The sequence below is a fragment of the Myodes glareolus genome, chromosome 3 (genome assembly GCF_982192425.1).
Source record: "Myodes glareolus chromosome 3, mMyoGla1.1, whole genome shotgun sequence".
NCBI lineage: Eukaryota > Metazoa > Chordata > Mammalia > Rodentia > Cricetidae > Myodes > Myodes glareolus.
Window position 1 is genome coordinate 92,692,463 of NC_142028.1, and position 18,000 is coordinate 92,710,462.

Consider the following 18,000-nt stretch of genomic DNA (forward strand, 5'->3'; position numbering starts at 1 on the left):
TGTTACTATACAGTCAACAAGATGTAGGGAAACAAAGCATTTTAATGCATGAATTACTGCCTTTTCTTCCTTTTTTATGTTTTTGTTCAAGCAAAGTTAATGCTTTCAAGGTTTTTGTTTTAATGAATCTCTAAGTCATTTTTTACTTCTGGCTTTTTGAAAGATAAGTAAAATTTCTTACAATATTTTGTATTAGGTCAAGAGCAGAGATAGAGCATGAAGCACTGATTGATGGAAACCTGGCTACTGAAGCGAATCTCATCATCTTAGACACATTAGAGATCATCGTTCAGGTAAGGACAGGCAAGGGGGGTGTAAGCAGAGACTCGGCAGGCGGAATTAGAGTCAGTGTGACCCTTATAATGATGCTTGGGCATTAATAGTTATAGGTAGTTCTGAGTAGTCAGTGATTCTCTAGTTGTAAATTTTATTTCTTTCCACAGTTTGTAAATGTTTATTTGAAGGTGCTTGTAAAATCCACATCTCTTTGTCCCTTGCTTTTGGACAAAAAAGAAAAAGTCTTTGGCTTGCTCTTGTGTTTCCAGTAACCACTCTGTATTTATATTGGGGTGTCCCACTGGAATATATTTAACATGCAACCCAGAGCTATGCTAGGTTTAGTCTGTGTCTTCTATATATTAAGCAGTATTTTAGGGTTTTTTATGTGTAATTACTCTACTTGGTAATTTTACATAAATGCAAACTGCCTTATCCGTAGCTTTCTAGACCTTATTACCCTGTCAGTAACAGGCACCATTGATGGAGTTTTTTGAGCAATGTACTAAGTAAGCACTTCATAAGGTTTAACTTACTGGTTTTTATAAGAAACAGACAATGAAAATTACCATTGTCCCCATCTTGTAGATAGCAGTAGTTAGCCACAGAGATGGTTAAGCAGTGTCCCATGGTCGCACAGGAAGTAAGTAGAAGAACCAGATGTGACCATTACCAGGCTGCCCCAGCTGTTTCAGTAAATGTGTCACCGGTTTCTTCCCTTCTCTTCCTGTACCATCACTTTGTCGTATTCTTAATTCAGTGCTCTTATAATGGCTACTACTTCATAATGGTCTGTATTTTCTTCATAGCCTGTTCTTTTCATTTCCATGAGATTATATTTCTTATGTTTCACTGACTTACCCTGACTGAAAATTTTAAAACATAAATATTTCAGTATTTCTTGGGGCTGGAGAGACAATTCAGTGGTAAGAGCACCTGATGTGCAGTCACGAAGACTGCAGACCAAATTCCCAGCACCACATGACAACCCTATGTCTAGCACATACCCGTAACCTCAGTTCCAAGGACGTGAAGACAAGAGGATCACTGAGGCTTGCTGACTTTCAGCCTAGCCAGGAATATAAGCCCAGGGTTGAGAGAGAATAGTCAGGGAGTGGTAGAAGACACTCAGCACCCTTTTCTGACCTTTGTACACATATACCTCCACTGTACAAGCAGGCACACAATATGCACAAATTAATAATAAATGGCTTTTTAAAGTCTGTATTTCTTGATTGCTTAATGACCAAAATGGGAAATTCTTTAGATTTTAAAAGACTTTTTGTTGCGTGAATTTTAATTGCACCACATTGGATGCCAGATGTTAGCCACATATGGCCAGATGTAGCGTAAATATAATTGGTCTTAATAATAAAAACCTGGAGTAAGATATATTGGGGTTGAAAGCTGGAAGATCAGAGAAGCAGAGCATCCAACCACTAGTTCTTCCCTCTACAAAATCCTCAGACCAAATGGGATATCCTAATGGCGTGAGCTCCTGTCTCCTCTCTGCCAAGTCAAATCCCTTCCTGTATCCACCTCCATAGTGCTAGAAATAAAAGTGTGTTCCACCCCTGCCTGGCCTCTGTGGCTAACTAGTGGCTAGCTCCGTACTCTGATTGTCAGGCAAGCTTTACTATTAAAGCACAAACAAAGTATCACCACACTTTTTATTTTGGTGCTCTGTTAGTTGGACTAGGTGTATGTAAACTACTAGAAAAAATAGTATGATAAGAAATAGTATTTCCAAGATAGATTGTGCAGGGTGCTTGCTCAGGCTTCACTCCTCACTACACTGCCTTTCACTGCATAGAAGAGACTTGTGTTTCTAAATGTAGAAACACAACTTCTCTTTAGTTCACGTTTCTTTTGAGCTTAATTCCTAGACTCAGACAAAAACCAGGCTTCTAGATCTTAAAAGGAAGAAAGAAAGGAAATGATTTTTTATATGAAACCCATGTCATCTGCCTTGGGCACTTACTCTAGTTTTTTAGCTCATCTAATGCATGTACCTCAAGTCAGATGTCCCAGTTTACTTATAAATTTTCCTAGAACATACTTTATGTTTTCTTGTCATTATGTCTGTAATCCCCGCTCCAGCACCCAACTTAAAAGTCTCTGTGGCCCTTTTACTCCTTTTTTTTCTTCCATCCAAATACTGCTCAGCATCTCTTGAAGTCCTCCTGGCTTTTACCATTTCCCTTTCTTGTAAATGTTTGAATTTTTATACATATTTTACTTACCTACCCACATTATAGGTGCATGCCTGCTTAATGTCTTTGTGTTTACATTGCAGACTGTTTCTGTAACAGAATCCAAGGAGAGCATTCTGGGTGGGGTGCTGAAAGTGCTGCTGCAGAGCATGGCCTGCAACCAAAGCGCAGTGTATCTGCAGCACTGCTTTGCCACGCAGAGAGCCCTGGTCTCCAAGGTGGGTGATCTTGTACCTGTGGTCTTATGTGACTTTACTTCCTTCTTTAACACTGCCTAAGGTCATTTGCCATGCTCACTGGTCAATATATTATAAATTAATTTTAAATACTTAATGTGTTTTTAAAAACTTAATGTGTTTACCGTGATCCTCTGTCTCTGCTTCTGTCTTCAGAACTTGAATTGATCTGAATTATCGATAATCAGTTTCTTGTCTTACAATTTTAAAAATCTTAAGATCTTGTTTTGAGAAGAGCCTGAAATCTGGGTGTTGTGGTTTTGAAAATTGAGCCAGGGTCCTCACACATGTGATGCAAGCACCCTTTCACTAAGCTTTACCCACCCATGTATCTTCCTTTTCATCTCGTTCATTAAGAAGTTAATGCATTTTTCACACCCTCTGCTGTCTAAAGGTGGCTCCGTGTTCTGATGCCTCAGAGGTTTATTTGCTGTTTTCCCCTCTCCCCAAAATGTGCATTTGTATTTATTTATTTATGTTGAGCTCTTATATGTTCATGCTGTGTTCACGGTACCGCACTGAGGCCTCACAACAATCCAGATAATATTATTACGCCTACTTCATGGAGAAAGGAAACCTTCCCAGGGTCACACTGCTGCCTAACAAGTGACCTCCTCAGTATTTTAGCCCAAGCTGTCTGACTGTGGTGTGCACTGTTGACCTTAATTAAAAGAGTCTCTTAACCATTCTTTTTAATTTCTCAGCCAACCGACCAGACTCCCAAGTCAGGCTATATTAATACATCTCTGTATTAAAACCTTCCAGTTTCCTGAGCTCCTGTTTGAGGAAGAGACAGAGCAGTGTGCTGATTTGTGCCTCCGGCTTCTCCGACACTGCAGCAGCAGCATCAGTACCATACGGTCCCATGCTAGTGCCTCTCTTTACCTGCTCATGAGGCAGAACTTTGAGATTGGGAATGTAAGTGTCTGCCATGAAAATTGTCTGGGTTCGTAATGAAATGCAGCTTTAATAGACAGGTATTAAGAACTTAGAATGTCTTTGTTTCCCATCGTGTGGATGTCTTATAAATGTGTGTGTATGTATATGTACATGCATGTGTATGGTGTGTGCTTGGCAATACAACTCACATTGCCACATTTTTATTAGGTGCCAGGTTCTCATCACCCAGAAGAAAAGATTCTAGTAACTTTACAGATTGCATTTCGTTTTTAAAGTTCCTAAAATTTAACTACAATGACTTAGAGTAGAATGGCAAGGCTGTTGACAAGAGCAGCATCTTTAGGAAAGAAACGTAGGCAGTTTAGAGGGCAGCAGGGACTGGATATGGTTTATTCTGGCCTCTAGATTTTTGGTTTGAGGAAGTCAATGAGAAAACAAGGTACATTGGCCATACTGACTTCAGGTTGTCTGTGCGCTATCCAGATGGAATTGTTGAGTAAAATAGAATGGTCTAGAGCTCTACAGAGGAGTATGAACTGAGTTGAGTGCTAACAAGCATGTATGTTCATCCAAGGAAAGGCTGTTCTTTAGTACTTATCACATGGGAAGAAATTTTTGACAAAACAGGGAACATTGGTGTTTTAGTTTCTTTTCCTGTTGTCTAATAAAAGCCCTGACAGAAGCAGCTGAAGGGAGACTGGGTTTGTATCCACTCATAGTTCAAGGAGCAGTTCGTCGTGGCTGGGAAGCCAAGGCATCCAGGACGTAGAGCAGCTAGTCTGTCCTTCAGACAGGGATAAATGCAGGCCACTGCTCTGTTCTTTCTCTGTTTATGTTTATGTAGTTCAGGGTCCTTTGCTCTGAGAATAGATTAACCTACAATTAAAAACAAGTTTTCCCACATCAGTGTAATCAAGAGAACCCTAGCAAACATTCTTAAAAGCTAAGATTAATCAAGACCACCCTCACAGATGTGCCTGGAGGCTCATCTCCTGTGCGATTCTAGAGTTTATTGAGTTAAAAATTAACACTAGACATCACAATTTTGATTTAAAATAGATAGCAGACAAAGAAGACAGAAAAAAGTCGAAAAAGAATAAGATGAGCAGGGAACGTTGCTTAGTATAGGAGCACTTGACTTCCTGTACTGTGCAGAGCCCTACACAGTCCCTAGCTCTACACAAAGACTGGGAAACCTGAGAGTGCAAGGCCACTGACGGTAAAGCCAGAGATTCCAGGGAGACGGTAACCAGTACCGTAGATACCACAAGTGCGAAGTAGAAAACTGTCAGACTTGGATTTGACAGCTAGTTATAAGAGTGGTTTCATAGTAGGGAATAATGGAGCAGCAATGAGTTTATACTATAAAAAAAAGAAGATAAAATGTAAACTCTTAAAAATATCACTACATAAGAATGCAGTTCACTAAAAACTATGATAGCATGGACCTAGTGAAGTAAGCTAGAGTTAAATATTTCTTGTCCCTTTTAGACTATAGATATGGTGGTCAGAACATAATTTAGTGGTAGAGCATATATACTTGTATTATGTTCTCAGTTTCCTGTTCAAGTTCCTGAATTTTTCATTTCTAATTTTGCCTTAATTTAGGTTTTCTTTATGGACTCCATTTCTACTTTCCTGTCTTGAACTATTTTCTTCATTTTATTCCACCGTTTGTGTTTTCATAGATTTCCTTAGTGGATTCATATCCTCTTGAAGTCCTTCGTTATATTTATAATAGCTATTTGGAAGTCTTTGTCTTGTGCTTCAGCTATGTTGGAACACCCGGGGCCTATTGTAGTAGGCTTCTCAGGCTGCAAGTGGAGATGCACTGTCCTGACTATTGTTTGTGTTTTTACACTGGCATCTAGGCACCTGGGTTTGTGATGACTGTAATTCTAGGTGTTGGTATCTGGTCTTTTGTTGTTGTTCTTGTTGGATTGATTTTCTGTTCCTTGGTTTCTGTTACCCTCTGGATCTTAAGAGCAAGTGGAGCTTGTGGTTTGCCTGGTAGAGGGTGCTTCTGAATACCTGATGTGTGATCACTGGAGTTCTCAAGTAGAACTTGTTTCTAGGTTATGGGAGCTGACACACAGGAGTTGGGATGGGCTAGAATGTGGGGATGCTGAGAAGGTCCGTAGGAGGGAGGAAAGCTGGTCTGCCACAAGGATCTGATTCCCCAGAGGAACTGATTTCCTGGTCACCAGTGGGTTTCTAGAAAGAGAGTGTCTCTGGTGTTGGTGGATGAGACAGAGGGAGGGGCTAGAAAGGAAGGCTGTAGGAGAGAATCTTCTTAGCTCCAGGGAAGTGGCACAGACAGGAAGGAGGGGCCATAGCAGGTGGTCTGCTACAAAGCTGAGGGTGAGACTAGGGAACTGGGGTTTGCAGGCGGGAAGGAGAGTGAAAATCACGTAAGTGATTCCTGGCCAGCATGGCAAGAAGGATCCCAAGAGGGACCATCTCTGAGTGAAACAAAGAAAGACTGTAGGAGAGAATCTGCCTAGTTACCTGGGAGTTTGTTGTGTCCTTTTCAAATTCAGATTTTAATGCATTGATTTCAGATTTCATTACTTTAAAGCATTTTTCCTTCAGAATTTTTTAGATGTTTTTCACCAGGTGCTTGATATATCAACAATTTCCCTTCCACAGAACTTTGCCAGAGTGAAAATGCAAGTAACAATGTCACTGTCCTCCTTGGTGGGTACATCTCAGAATTTTAATGAAGAATTCTTAAGACGCTCTCTAAAAACTATTTTGACATATGCTGAAGAAGATCTAGAGTTGAGGGAGACAACATTTCCTGATCAGGTGAGAAATGCTATTCTTTATATTATTAATTTGCAATAAAACTGCTAAATAGGTACTTTCCAGGTTCTTAAATAGTGGTTTTTCCTGGAGTATTGTACTTCTTTCCACAGTAACCTAGAAAAGACTGTTTCATAAAACATGGGTAAGTGATCTGTGTCTGTGTGCACATATGTGTTCATACATGGGAAGCTCCAAAGGTCAAGATTAGATGTTAGCTCCCCAAACCTGGAGCTTACTAGTTTGGCTAGGATGACTGACAAGTAAGGCACAACCATCCTCCTGTGTTTACCTCCCTCTGCACTGGAATCCTGCCAGTCACCACGCCTGTGTTGTGGTGCTGGGAACAAGCTCAAGTTCTCATGCTTGTGTGGAGAGTACTATTCCAACTGAACCATCTCCACAGAGCCTTGTTTTTAAAATTGTTCATATGGTTGCGTTTAATTCTGTTTATTGTAACAGGACAGTGGACTCAGGCAGAGTAGACACAATGATGACACACTTCTGCCTGTTAGTCCAGTGCTAGTGTGCCTTTAATAAAGCCGGTTTCACCCAGCTACCCTGTCAGACAGTTAGGGAGTTTCCTCGTGCTCTCGTGGTCCTCATTTCCCTGCCCCTGCTCACAGCACCACTGCAGAATGCAGAGCGCATGTCCTCCCTTCATCACACCCATGTTCTCGCTATAACTTGTTTTTCAAATTCTAGAAGCTTCTCTGAAGTGGCTCACAAACTCATTTAATCAGTGACAAAATTATTAAGTAACAAAAAGAACTTTTCATATGATCTCTACCACAGGTCCAAGATCTGGTTTTTAATCTCCATATGATCCTTTCTGACACTGTTAAAATGAAGGAGCACCAGGAGGATCCCGAAATGCTGATTGATCTCATGTACAGGTAGCCTTCGTGTGACTCACGCTATGGGATTAGTAAGTCACCGGGGAAATGTTTGATGAGAAGAAATATGCAAAAATTATTGAAGTGACCTTCTAATGTTAATTAAATGGTCAAGTGCAATTTTACTTTTTTATGTATGTGTGTAGGTATTTTGCCTGCATGTATGTCTGTGACCATGTGTATGTGTGATGTCTGCAGAGGCTGGGAGATTGGTTTTTTGTTTTATTTTAAGGCAGCTTTTAAATATTTTCTGTCACTGCTCTTAAACTGTTCAGTTTGGACTGGAGAGATGCTTCAACAGTTGACAATACTTGTTACTCTTTCAAAGGACTCAGGTTCAGTTTCTAGCACCCATGTGACAGATCAGAACCACCTACAGCTGCAGAGTGTAGATATACATGAAGACAGAGCACCCATACACATAAAGTAAAAGTTAAAAACTGACTTCAGTTTGCTTGTATGTTATGATTTTGCAGTACAAGGGATTAAAGGTAGAGAGCCTCAGAAGTACAGAATGCTTGTCTAAAGAAAGAAAGAATTGCTCTTTTCTGTCTTCCTCTCAGAGAGGCAGCTTCACTTCTGCCTCTCTTTCCCCACTTCTCCGCTTCCCCCCTTCTCTGTCTCTGTCTCTCTGTCTCTCTCTCTGCCCCTTTCTCCCTTCCCCCTCCATAGCCCCCTGAATAAATATTCAACCTCAAAAAAAAATAAAAGAAAGAATTTTTAATAAATAAATTTGGTGTCTTAGATCTTGAACTTCTTAGAAAATCTCCAAACCCATATTTTTAATATAAAAAACAATCTTTTCAGAAAACACAGTATGTGAATGTTTAATGTAATACAAATTGTCATAATTTCAAATTATGATTGTTTAAAAATAGTGTTTCTAGGTATAGATTTTGAGAATCTTGTTATTCCCGTTGTATCTTGATAGACACAGCAGCAAACCAAGGATTTTCCTTTCTATGTGGCCCTCTTTTTCACAGTTTTACCCATCATAAGACACACACACACAAAAGCATTTCTCTTCAGACAAAGATGATGTGATGGAACTACCTTATATATCTTCTAATTTTCCTTATATATTATGTAAAAATATCTTGTTTTATATTTTCTAATTTAAATATGATCGTTCTCTGAGCAGCCAAGTTTTAATGTAGCATGTCTCTTTACCCCAATCCAAAGCAGTAGTGCCCATTTTAGGTGTCACAGTGATTCTTTCTGTATACTGTGACATTTCCAGCCATTTAAACACTTACTGTGGCAGGTTTGTGCCGTAGCAGGAACTTGTCTGGTAAACTCTACATGACTCTCTGAACTCCCACCAGTCTGAGAAGCATTTCTGTTCTGATTAGAATTGCCAAGGGCTACCAGACCTCTCCAGACTTGCGACTGACTTGGCTTCAGAACATGGCTGGAAAACACTCCGAACGAAGCAATCATGCTGAAGCCGCCCAGTGCTTGGTCCACTCAGCAGCACTGGTCGCTGAATATCTGAGCATGCTGGAGGACCGGAAGTACCTTCCTGTTGGCTGTGTAACATTCCAGGTAGGAATTTGTTGTATGTGTGTGAGATCAAGGTAAATCCTTAACCTGGTTCTGTGGACTTCTTGAGCAGGAGATAAGGCCAGTGGCCAGCACAGTGAGTGAGCAGTGCACTGTTACCTGTTCTGTTTCTGTTCTGAGAATTTAGTCAGCTTCATGATACCAAGCGTGTACTCCACCACCGGGCTGCATCTCCAGCCTATTAAAGAGGACTTAGTTTTTATTTATTTATTTTTTTCAAGACAGTGTTTCTCTATGTAGCCCTGATTATCCTGGAACTTACTCCATAGACCAGGCTGGCCTCAAACTCAGAGATCCACCTGCTTCTGCCTCCTGAGTGCTGAGATTAAAGGCATGCGCCACCACCACCACCCGACGACTTGGTTTTTAACTAGGAGCTGAAATTAGAGCTTCAGTCCTAGGTCCTTTGAAAGAACCCAGTGCTCCTAGCTGCTGAGCACCAGCTGTTTATTTTCTTTCTCACAAATTAAAAGAGAGCGTGTGTGTGTTCATTCACGATGTGCCATGACACACCTGACCTGTGGAGGTCAGAAGTCAACCTTTCCCACATTGGTTTTTGGGGAAGTTATTTAGCAACAGTTGTAATTTTATTATCTTAAAATAGAGCGTGGTGTAGAGATTTCTCTTTCCCATTGTGAAGGTGTGCACCCGGGCAGAATCCAGAGTCCCGCACAGCTGAGAATGGGCTCACCCCAGCTGCTTTTCTTTAACTTCAGTTAAATCTAACCAGCAATTATTTCCCCGTGTACATTTTTATGCTAGGAAAGTAATTCATTGCAAAAATCTTTTCATTACTTTTCCCTAGAATATTTCATCTAATGTATTAGAAGAATCTGCTGTCTCAGATGATGTGGTGTCTCCAGACGAAGAAGGTATTTGCTCTGGAAAGTACTTTACTGAGTCAGGGCTCGTGGGGTTACTGGAACAAGCCGCCGCTTCCTTCTCTATGGTAGGTGACTTTGCTTATTCTGTCCCCACAGTTTCCTGATCCATAAATGACATGTATGTCAGTGTTCCCTGCCTTGTGACATTGCGTTTCCTTTGCTCCATGTGTCTTTAAGAACTCTCCATCCAGATCTGTTATTGCTGCTCTTTGTATCGTAATGATATGTGGCTTGCCCAGTGTTTTCATTTGCTTGTTTTTGAACCAGGCCAATCTGGGTTAATCTGCAGCAGTTATTTTCTTTGTTTATAAAATATTTTCTGAAACCTTTAAATTGAAAAAGAAGAAAATAAAACTTCTTTGAGGTTTTTAAGTTCTATTAAGAGTAGACTAACATGACTTTGCAGCGTTTCTGCCAGAGGAATTGGAGGTTCCCCTTCCATTGAGCTGTGCTTGTGGAGCAGTCCTCCCTGGGTAGGTTTTGGAGGAGTGGCTCTTGCCTGTCAGAGTGCATCCTGCATCCCTTATGGGCCTGTTCTGTTTGTATAACGCCAGTCTTTGTTCCCTCCCATCTGTATGTGAAGAATTGAAGCTGTCAAGGGGAGTCCAGACAGGACATTTATAGAAGGAACATAGCCTAACTTTCTTGAGCCTCTTTGATCAAGTCCCTGCTTCCTTTGACTTTACCGCTTAGTGTTCAGTGTCCCAGCACCAAGGTTCAGGAGACCATAAGGTTCATGAAAGGGTAAGGGCAAAGCTTGAAATGATGTGCATAGCTGCTCTTCTTCCCTGGGAATTAGATTTCTTCTCTAGGCCTTGAGCTTGCCCTGCAGTGTATTGTTCAGTACATCAAGTTCAGTCTGCGCTCCACACTTAACAGCCGTATTATTTCACATATAAGTTGTTCAGTCTGTTTATGTCTTGCTTTCCTTAACTGTTAAACACATCTAATAGTAATTTGTACTGCAGGTTAGCATGAGGAAGGAGTAAGTCAGTTCATAGAGATAGAATGTGTGTGTTCATTGCTTTATTCAGTGCTAGTACACTGGCATCATTACCATCTTTAGTGTTATTGGTCCTTAGAACCAATATATTTAAGTATAATAATTTTCAAGCTCTTAAAAATATTTTCCAGACTTCAGTTCTTTCAAAAATGTCATATCTCTAAGGAACATGACCATCCCGTGCGAGCCTAAAACTGAAGAGAACTAGCTGGGGTCATGGGGCAAGGTTTTGTTTGTTTATTTTGTTTTGTTTTGTTTTGTTTTTGCTATTGACAGAATAATTCAGTGAATTTTATCTGTGTATCTGTATATGTATATAATTTCAATCATCCAAAGAAGTACATTTAGATTAAAGACTAGTGGTCTGTTGTTCAGAAATTATTTTGCTATCATATTATTAATATATATTAAGTATATATTAGTTCTTTTTAATTTAATTAAAAATGTTAACTTATTAAGATAATTTGCAGAGTATTTAACTTATGCTAAATTTATTTCCCTATTGAAGCTACATTATTGCTTCAAGGCCCTCCTGTGGTCAGTCCTGACATGTGTCAGAATCGCAGTCTTACAGAAAACATGTTTACTGAGCGGTGGAGCCTGGGAAAGCTGCTGTCTCCGCCTACTTCAGTGTAGTCTGCTATGAGTCAGTGCAACAGCAGAGCAAGCGCTCAGAACCTCACACTGCCTTAAAGTGTTTAAAGACTTTTCCACGAATTTCTAGTAAGCAACTTCCTGTGCCAGCTTACAATTTGTGAAAAGCAAATGATTTAGGTTTTCCCAGAGGCCACAGGTTATCTGATTGTAAGAGAATTGGGGATCTGTGACCAGTGTAATAATTGAATTGGTTCTCAGGAGTGTATATGCACACACATGTTTACCTTAGTGAAGTCATTATAGGCTAACCAGGAACAAGATGCCCAGGTCAAGTTATTCACCATTGTAAGTATTCATATGTATATAGTTATAAACACATACCCACTTGAGTTTTTCCAGATGAAAGGATACATTACATAAAATTGGTTTTTAAGCTTTAATACGATTAAAAATTAAACCTCTTGGAATAGCTTCAATGGTGTTATCTTAAAAAATACAGTGAATTTACAAATTGTAGTGACTCTTCTCATTGATCTAAAAGAAAGCAGCTTCTCACAGACATTATTTCTGTAGGCTGGCATGTACGAAGCAGTTAATGAGGTTTACAAAGTACTCATTCCTATTCATGAAGCTAATCGGGATGCAAAGAAGCTCTCTACAATCCATGGTAAACTTCAGGAAGCATTCAGCAAAATCGTTCATCAGGTAACAGTCCCGACTTCTCTCTTTATTATTACGGGGGAGTCTAGAAACCTGGTGCTCTTGTCTAGCCAGATCCCATGAAATGACTATTTTACTTGGGCTAAAAGAAGGTTCATAGCTAAGCCAGATTCATTAACAAACAATGAGTGAATTGACCTAAAATGGTTATGATTATTAGAAACTTCCCAAATGACTCCCCATACAACTTTTGAATTATTACCATCCAGCAATGTTTCATGATCTTACTTTATTTTCTGTAATACATTGTGGATTATAATTATGGACCTGATACTTAAATTAATATCTGTTCCTTTGTTGCCAAAAAGTTTTTGTGTATAAATTAACTTTTTGTTGAGTGATGTGAAATTCTAATGAAATCTTGGTATCTTTTACTGCTGTGGCTATGTTTGTTTCTCCTACATTTGCACTGTTACCCATGGTGTATTTATAACATGAAAATAATGAACAAAAAAGTTCTTGTGTAATTTATAAAGTGATTTCAGTACTTTACTTCACTGTGTAGGCCACATTATGATCAAAATTAGAATCAAATTAAACTTCCTTAGAAAGTGAAATTAGTGGCTGGCACCTTCTGACTGAGTGATTGGCACCACTGAAATTTTCCTGTTGGGCCTCCTCCCGTGCAATGATCTGCTTCCCTCTGAGCCCCACCCTCCACAGGACGGTGGAGCAGTGACCACCCCCTCCTGCACGCAGCACTGCTGCACTGTCTACCAGCTTGACCTCAGTGGCCAAGCGGTAAGAGATGAGTTGACAGAATCTGAAAGTAAACTAGGCTGCTCTTGTTAAGCCAGGACTCTATTGTAATCTTCTCAGATATTGGAGTTGCAAAAGATTATTTAGGTTTCATGATGATAATAGGTATTTTTAAATAATCAGTTATGCACATACTACAAGGAACTTCATCTGCCTTGAGAGCTCTTTGATGCAAATTATGTGTTCAGTATGGAACTAGTGGTTTTCCAGAAAGTTCCATACATTTGATTGAGTTCCTGGCATTTGGCAGAATTGCAGTGTATGTTCTGTTTAACCTGGATATTTCAGTGGAATGAAATTAGAGATCTGAGTTAGACACAGAGACAGAACAGGCGGTAGATTCGTTCACTGAAATGTGTCCTTCTATTTAAAAAGTACTTTCACTTTTAAAACATCTTTTCAAAGGTAAATTTTGGATATTGAGTTTTAAACAAATAGGTTATAAAATTTCTGTCTGTCTTAAATGAAAAAATGTTTGCTGTTTGAAATATTTGTTATCCTCTGTGATAAGGAATTTGTGGTATGGTACCATATAACTGAACTTCCTTTGGCCTTTTTTTTTATCTTCTGAACAGTTTTTTATGACTTGCCCTTTTTTTTTTTTTTTACTTTTTATTACACAGAGTACTGGCTGGGAGGTAGGTAATGTTTTAGTTAGTTAAAGACACTAATAGATGGACTGGACCAGATTTCCTATGCCAATGCTTTGCCCACATGTGCTAGCTGTGGGCATTCTGTTGCTGTCTGCTTATCAACTGAATTCATTAACCAAAGAAATTTTGTTAAATTCTGTAAGTTATTTTAAGACCTTTTTGCTTTAGAGGTTGTAGGCAGTGCATGGAAACCATTACACTAATGAGATTCTTTGGTAAATGAGCCGCTGTTGTCACTTCAGTTTGTTTTTGGTTTTTTTTTTTTTTTGGCGCATTTCTCTCATCCACACTGACACACAGATTTCCCTTAACTACATTGTCTCACTCATTCACAGAGGTCGATTTATATGACAATGCTCAGAGGTATAAACAGAAAATAGTGTATTTTGTTTGATGCTGTCCGTTAGCGGACATAGTATTTTCTATGTCTGTGTGAAGAGAACAGTCATTTGTCTGTTAAACTGGGCATCCTGTCAGTAAAGATGGAGGTCAGCTCTGGTGATAACTAAAATGTGGGCAGAGAATAGGCATCTTGAATTGAAGAAATTGTGTTTAATTTGATCTTGAGTCACTTTGCCCTGTATATAGCCCACCCCACCCTTACCCCTGGAAAGAAATCCATTTTGGTCACTTAAATTTAGTTGGGGAAGCAAGATAAAGACATTGAGAAAATGTAACATTTAATTTGACCTCATATTCTTATAGTTTATTACTATATAATAAAGGCTACATGTACTTCCTATTATGTAGTAGTTAAATTTAGAAAAGTTAAATATAAACTAAATCTTACCTGAAATTACCATGGAGAACTGATTATAGTAATTTTTCTTCTTTCTGTAAAGGGAGAATACTATAAATTATGCCCTAATAGTGAATAAGGTCTGTTTGGGCTAGGTGTGTTGGTAAGATTTTGGCTTTGCCTCTCAGCTTGTCATTAGACCTGTGCTGCCTGAATAGCTTTTGGTTCCTTTACAGTCCTTGTTTGGGGACCCAATAGAAAACCGCAGAGACCAATGTGACTACTAGATGTCATTCTGTTTCTGAAAAAGCACTTACCCTCTGCCTGTCTTTTTATGAGCTGGTACTTGTACATCTACCTCCATTCTCCAGGTTAAATGTGCATGCCCTTATTTATGTTTAAAATAGAATCTCTCATTTTGTGGCTTCATCTAGACATAAACAGACAGAGTTTTGCCACAGCTGTCTTCCAGGGATAAAGTTCCTCATGGATATTCTAGCATGAAATAGAATTAACTGGAAACTAGACATAAAATAAAGAATACATTAAAACCTCTGAGCAGTTTTTACAAGTCTGCTTGATGCTAAATCGACCCCTGGACAACATTCTTTCCACTGGTTGAGATTAATCCCATTCTCCCCTCATGTCACTGCATGGTAAAAGTTGCACAGACCGTATTTCCTCATTTGCATTCCTGTCACTGCCTTTATGGATCTTCAGCTTCATAGCATCTGAATTTGTTGCACGTGTGGTTTTTTGTTTGTTTGGTTGGTTGGTTTTGTTTTTGTTTTTTTGCTATCCCTTGTTAAACTTAAGTGGATGCTTGTGTTTTAAAAATGTGTTTGCTGCCATTTGCTGCTTAAATGTTTTGAAATTCCCCTAATTAAAATGCTTTCTGTTTTCTCTCTCTTGCCCCTGGTTGCTGGCCTCCTCCCTACTTTTACTATTGTCTATTGTGGTAAGTTCCTACCTTGTGAATCTTTTCCTGTTTGACTCTGACAGCTCTTCATTTTTCTTAAAACTGTTTCTTAGCTAATTTCTTAGTATTCTCATACAGCTCTCATTGGATCAATACCTAGTAAGGACAACTTATATATTGTAGAAAGTTTCTTGAATCTGCAATGTTCCTCATTTTACATTCTGTTCTTGATTCTGAGAAATTATGTGACTTCGCAAAACTTTTTGGAGGGGCAAAGTGTGTGTGTGTGTGTGTGTGTGTGTGTGTGTGTGTGTGTATGTGTGTAAGAAAACCCTCAGTCATGATATTTAGCAGTTTACTGAAGTATTTATAAATAGATGATACATTGTGAAACTCTCCAGAGCTGCCAGTGCTGACTACTGTATTTTGTTCCTCCATATCTGTTTGCTACTTGCTTTTATATTTATTTTTATCTATCATTTTCCCCAAAGCCTGCTTGTTCTTAGCATAATAGGAAATAAATAATTTCCTATGGTGTGCTTAAATTATATTTAAAAGAAAATGTTTCATTTCTGTATGAAATGTCATGACCATTTCACATTTTGTGTGCATCCATTTATTATTAAAAGATGAATTTGCTCATTTGCCAAATAGTTATCAGTCTGTTTGATGAGATCCACCTCTGGAAGCTCATATTTTTCAAAAAAAAAAAACTCTCTTTAAATATTGATAACATAGTTACATGACATTTCCTCTATTCAAAAATTATCACAACCTATTCATTTAAATACATTACCATATCCTATTTCATGTAGCTTTTAGAATCCAGAACTGTTAGAGAAAATAAAGTTACCTTATAAGGATAACTCCTGATGTATTACCAAACAGAGCTGTCCCCTAACCTTTGACATAAAGGCATCTGAAGAGATTCCCTTAACTTATTACTGAGTTGGATGAACATCATAAATTTCAGTTAGTGCTTTGGTTGTTGTGTGCTCAGAAACACTGGCTACATACAGTTTGGGCTTCTACACTAATGTTGAGCTAAATATTGTAATTCATCCAAGTAAATAAAATACATGCAGAATTAGAAATAGCCGATTAAAATGAGAGGAGATGAATGAACATTGAAAGGTTTTATCCCTTTTTTGTTCTCTCTCTCTTTGAGGATGGAACGTAAAGGTACTTGGAGGTAGTTGAGTGAGGGGAATGTGTGACATTTTACAAGAAGAGAAGAAATATGGGTATAAAGCACGCAGAGGGGGCAGGGAGTGAGAGGGAGTGCTTTGTGCAGTTGGTGCCTCCCTGGTAGTAGACTGTAAGGTGGGTCTAGTGAGAACATGCCAAACCATTTTGTTTTGCTTCCTCTGCTGGCTTTGACGTCAGCAAACTGTAGGTGATATTGAATATGACATCTTCTGGGGGATGGGGATATGTAATGGTCATAACTGAACCTCTGATAAGAAACTGGCTAGGCTGTATCTTAGAAAAGTATGTCTGTTAAACTACCACTTGATCTTTACATTGGATTGTACAAGAAAGATCTGCAAAATGTAAGAAAACAGGTATGGCAGGGCCAGGCGGTAGTGGAGCACACCTTTGATCCCAGCACTTGGGAGGCAGAGACAGGTTTGTGTGAGTTTGAGGCCAGTCTGGTGTACAAGAGCTAGTTCCAGGACAGCCAGGACTGTTACACAGAGAAACCCTGTCTCAAAAACAAAACAAAACAAAACAGACAGACACACACACAAACAAGTGTAGAGGATGGCACTATAACATGAAGAAAGATAAAACAGAGAAGGGGAGGTAACTCTGTAGTCAGTTACCTAGGAGGCTGAGGTAGGAAGGTGGGGTTCAAGGCCAGACTTGGCTACATAGGGAGTTCCAGGCTACCCTGGATTACAAGAAGCACTGTTTTAAAATCAGGGGGGAAAAGTTAAAAATAAATTGAATTACTCAGAGAAATTCACAAGAGTTCTTAAGAAAACCACCAGAGAAATGACGACAGCTGAAGGTCATCCTCATGTGCGGGTGTTTGTACTCGGTATGGACTGTGTAGGAGCCTGGATTTGGGTGTCCCATAACAATGCCGGAGTTTCACTTCTGCTCCATCCCTTCCTACAGTGTGATCATAGGAAGGTTGTCACTCTCTCGTGCTCTTTTTTTTTTTCATCTGTAAGATGGAAAAAAAAATAGTGGTACTAATCACAGAATTCTGCTAAATATTGATGTAATACATGTAGGCTGGGCATACTGTTGTGTGCCTGTAATTTCAGCATTCTGGTCCAGCATAGGCTACAAAGGCCAGCATAGGCTACAAAAACTAGAAATGAAAAGGAAGTTAATATAATGCATATAGAGTGTTTACAACATAGTAAATACTCAGAAGCTGCTGGAGGTCAGTTTTTGTTGTTGCTGTGTTTTACGTCATTGTTTTTACCATTACTGTAACTTGAAATGTGTTGGTTTGGTTGTTGATATAATGGGGTCAGACTCATAGACTTCATGAATTCTAGCAAATGCTGGACTATCCCCCAGCTCCTGTTGAAATCTTAACATGAGAGTTAGGCTAATAGGCCAGGTGCAGTGGCACATTCCTATAATCCCTGCTATTCCAGAGGAGGGGGCAAGAGAGTTACAATTTGAGGCTAGTCTGGAAACTTTAGCAAGGCCTTGTCTCAAGATAGAAAACAGAAAGGAAAACAAGGCTGAGATGTCATTCATTAGTAGAGGGCCTGCCTAAAGCCCCAGCATCAATCCCCATGTGCCCCTCCCCGGTCCGCTCAAAAAAAATTAGGTTAATAAAATGCTCCATGTATTATGTTTCCAAGTGGAAA

General features: G+C 39.2%; 1 protein-coding gene across 5 annotated transcripts in view; it reads left to right on the top strand.

Annotated features, from left to right (window-relative positions):
- Dock7 (dedicator of cytokinesis 7) overlaps positions 1 to 18,000 on the top strand; it is a 192,184-nt gene that overhangs the window by 157,762 nt on the left and 16,422 nt on the right. For 2 of the 5 annotated variants that reach the window (XM_085686294.2, XM_085686296.2), the window contains 9 exons: positions 197 to 293; positions 2,573 to 2,707; positions 3,491 to 3,643; positions 6,275 to 6,433; positions 7,226 to 7,326; positions 8,679 to 8,871; positions 9,695 to 9,838; positions 11,947 to 12,078; positions 13,476 to 13,490. In XM_085686294.2, coding sequence (XP_085542420.1) covers positions 197 to 293; positions 2,573 to 2,707; positions 3,491 to 3,643; positions 6,275 to 6,433; positions 7,226 to 7,326; positions 8,679 to 8,871; positions 9,695 to 9,838; positions 11,947 to 12,078; positions 13,476 to 13,490 — 1,129 coding nt within the window. Of the gene's footprint in view, positions 1 to 196; positions 294 to 2,572; positions 2,708 to 3,490; positions 3,644 to 6,274; positions 6,434 to 7,225; positions 7,327 to 8,678; positions 8,872 to 9,694; positions 9,839 to 11,946; positions 12,079 to 13,475; positions 13,491 to 15,207; positions 15,253 to 18,000 lie in introns of those variants that run through there. The other 3 variants (XM_085686295.2, XM_085686297.2, XM_085686298.2) reach the window with 2 other exon arrangements.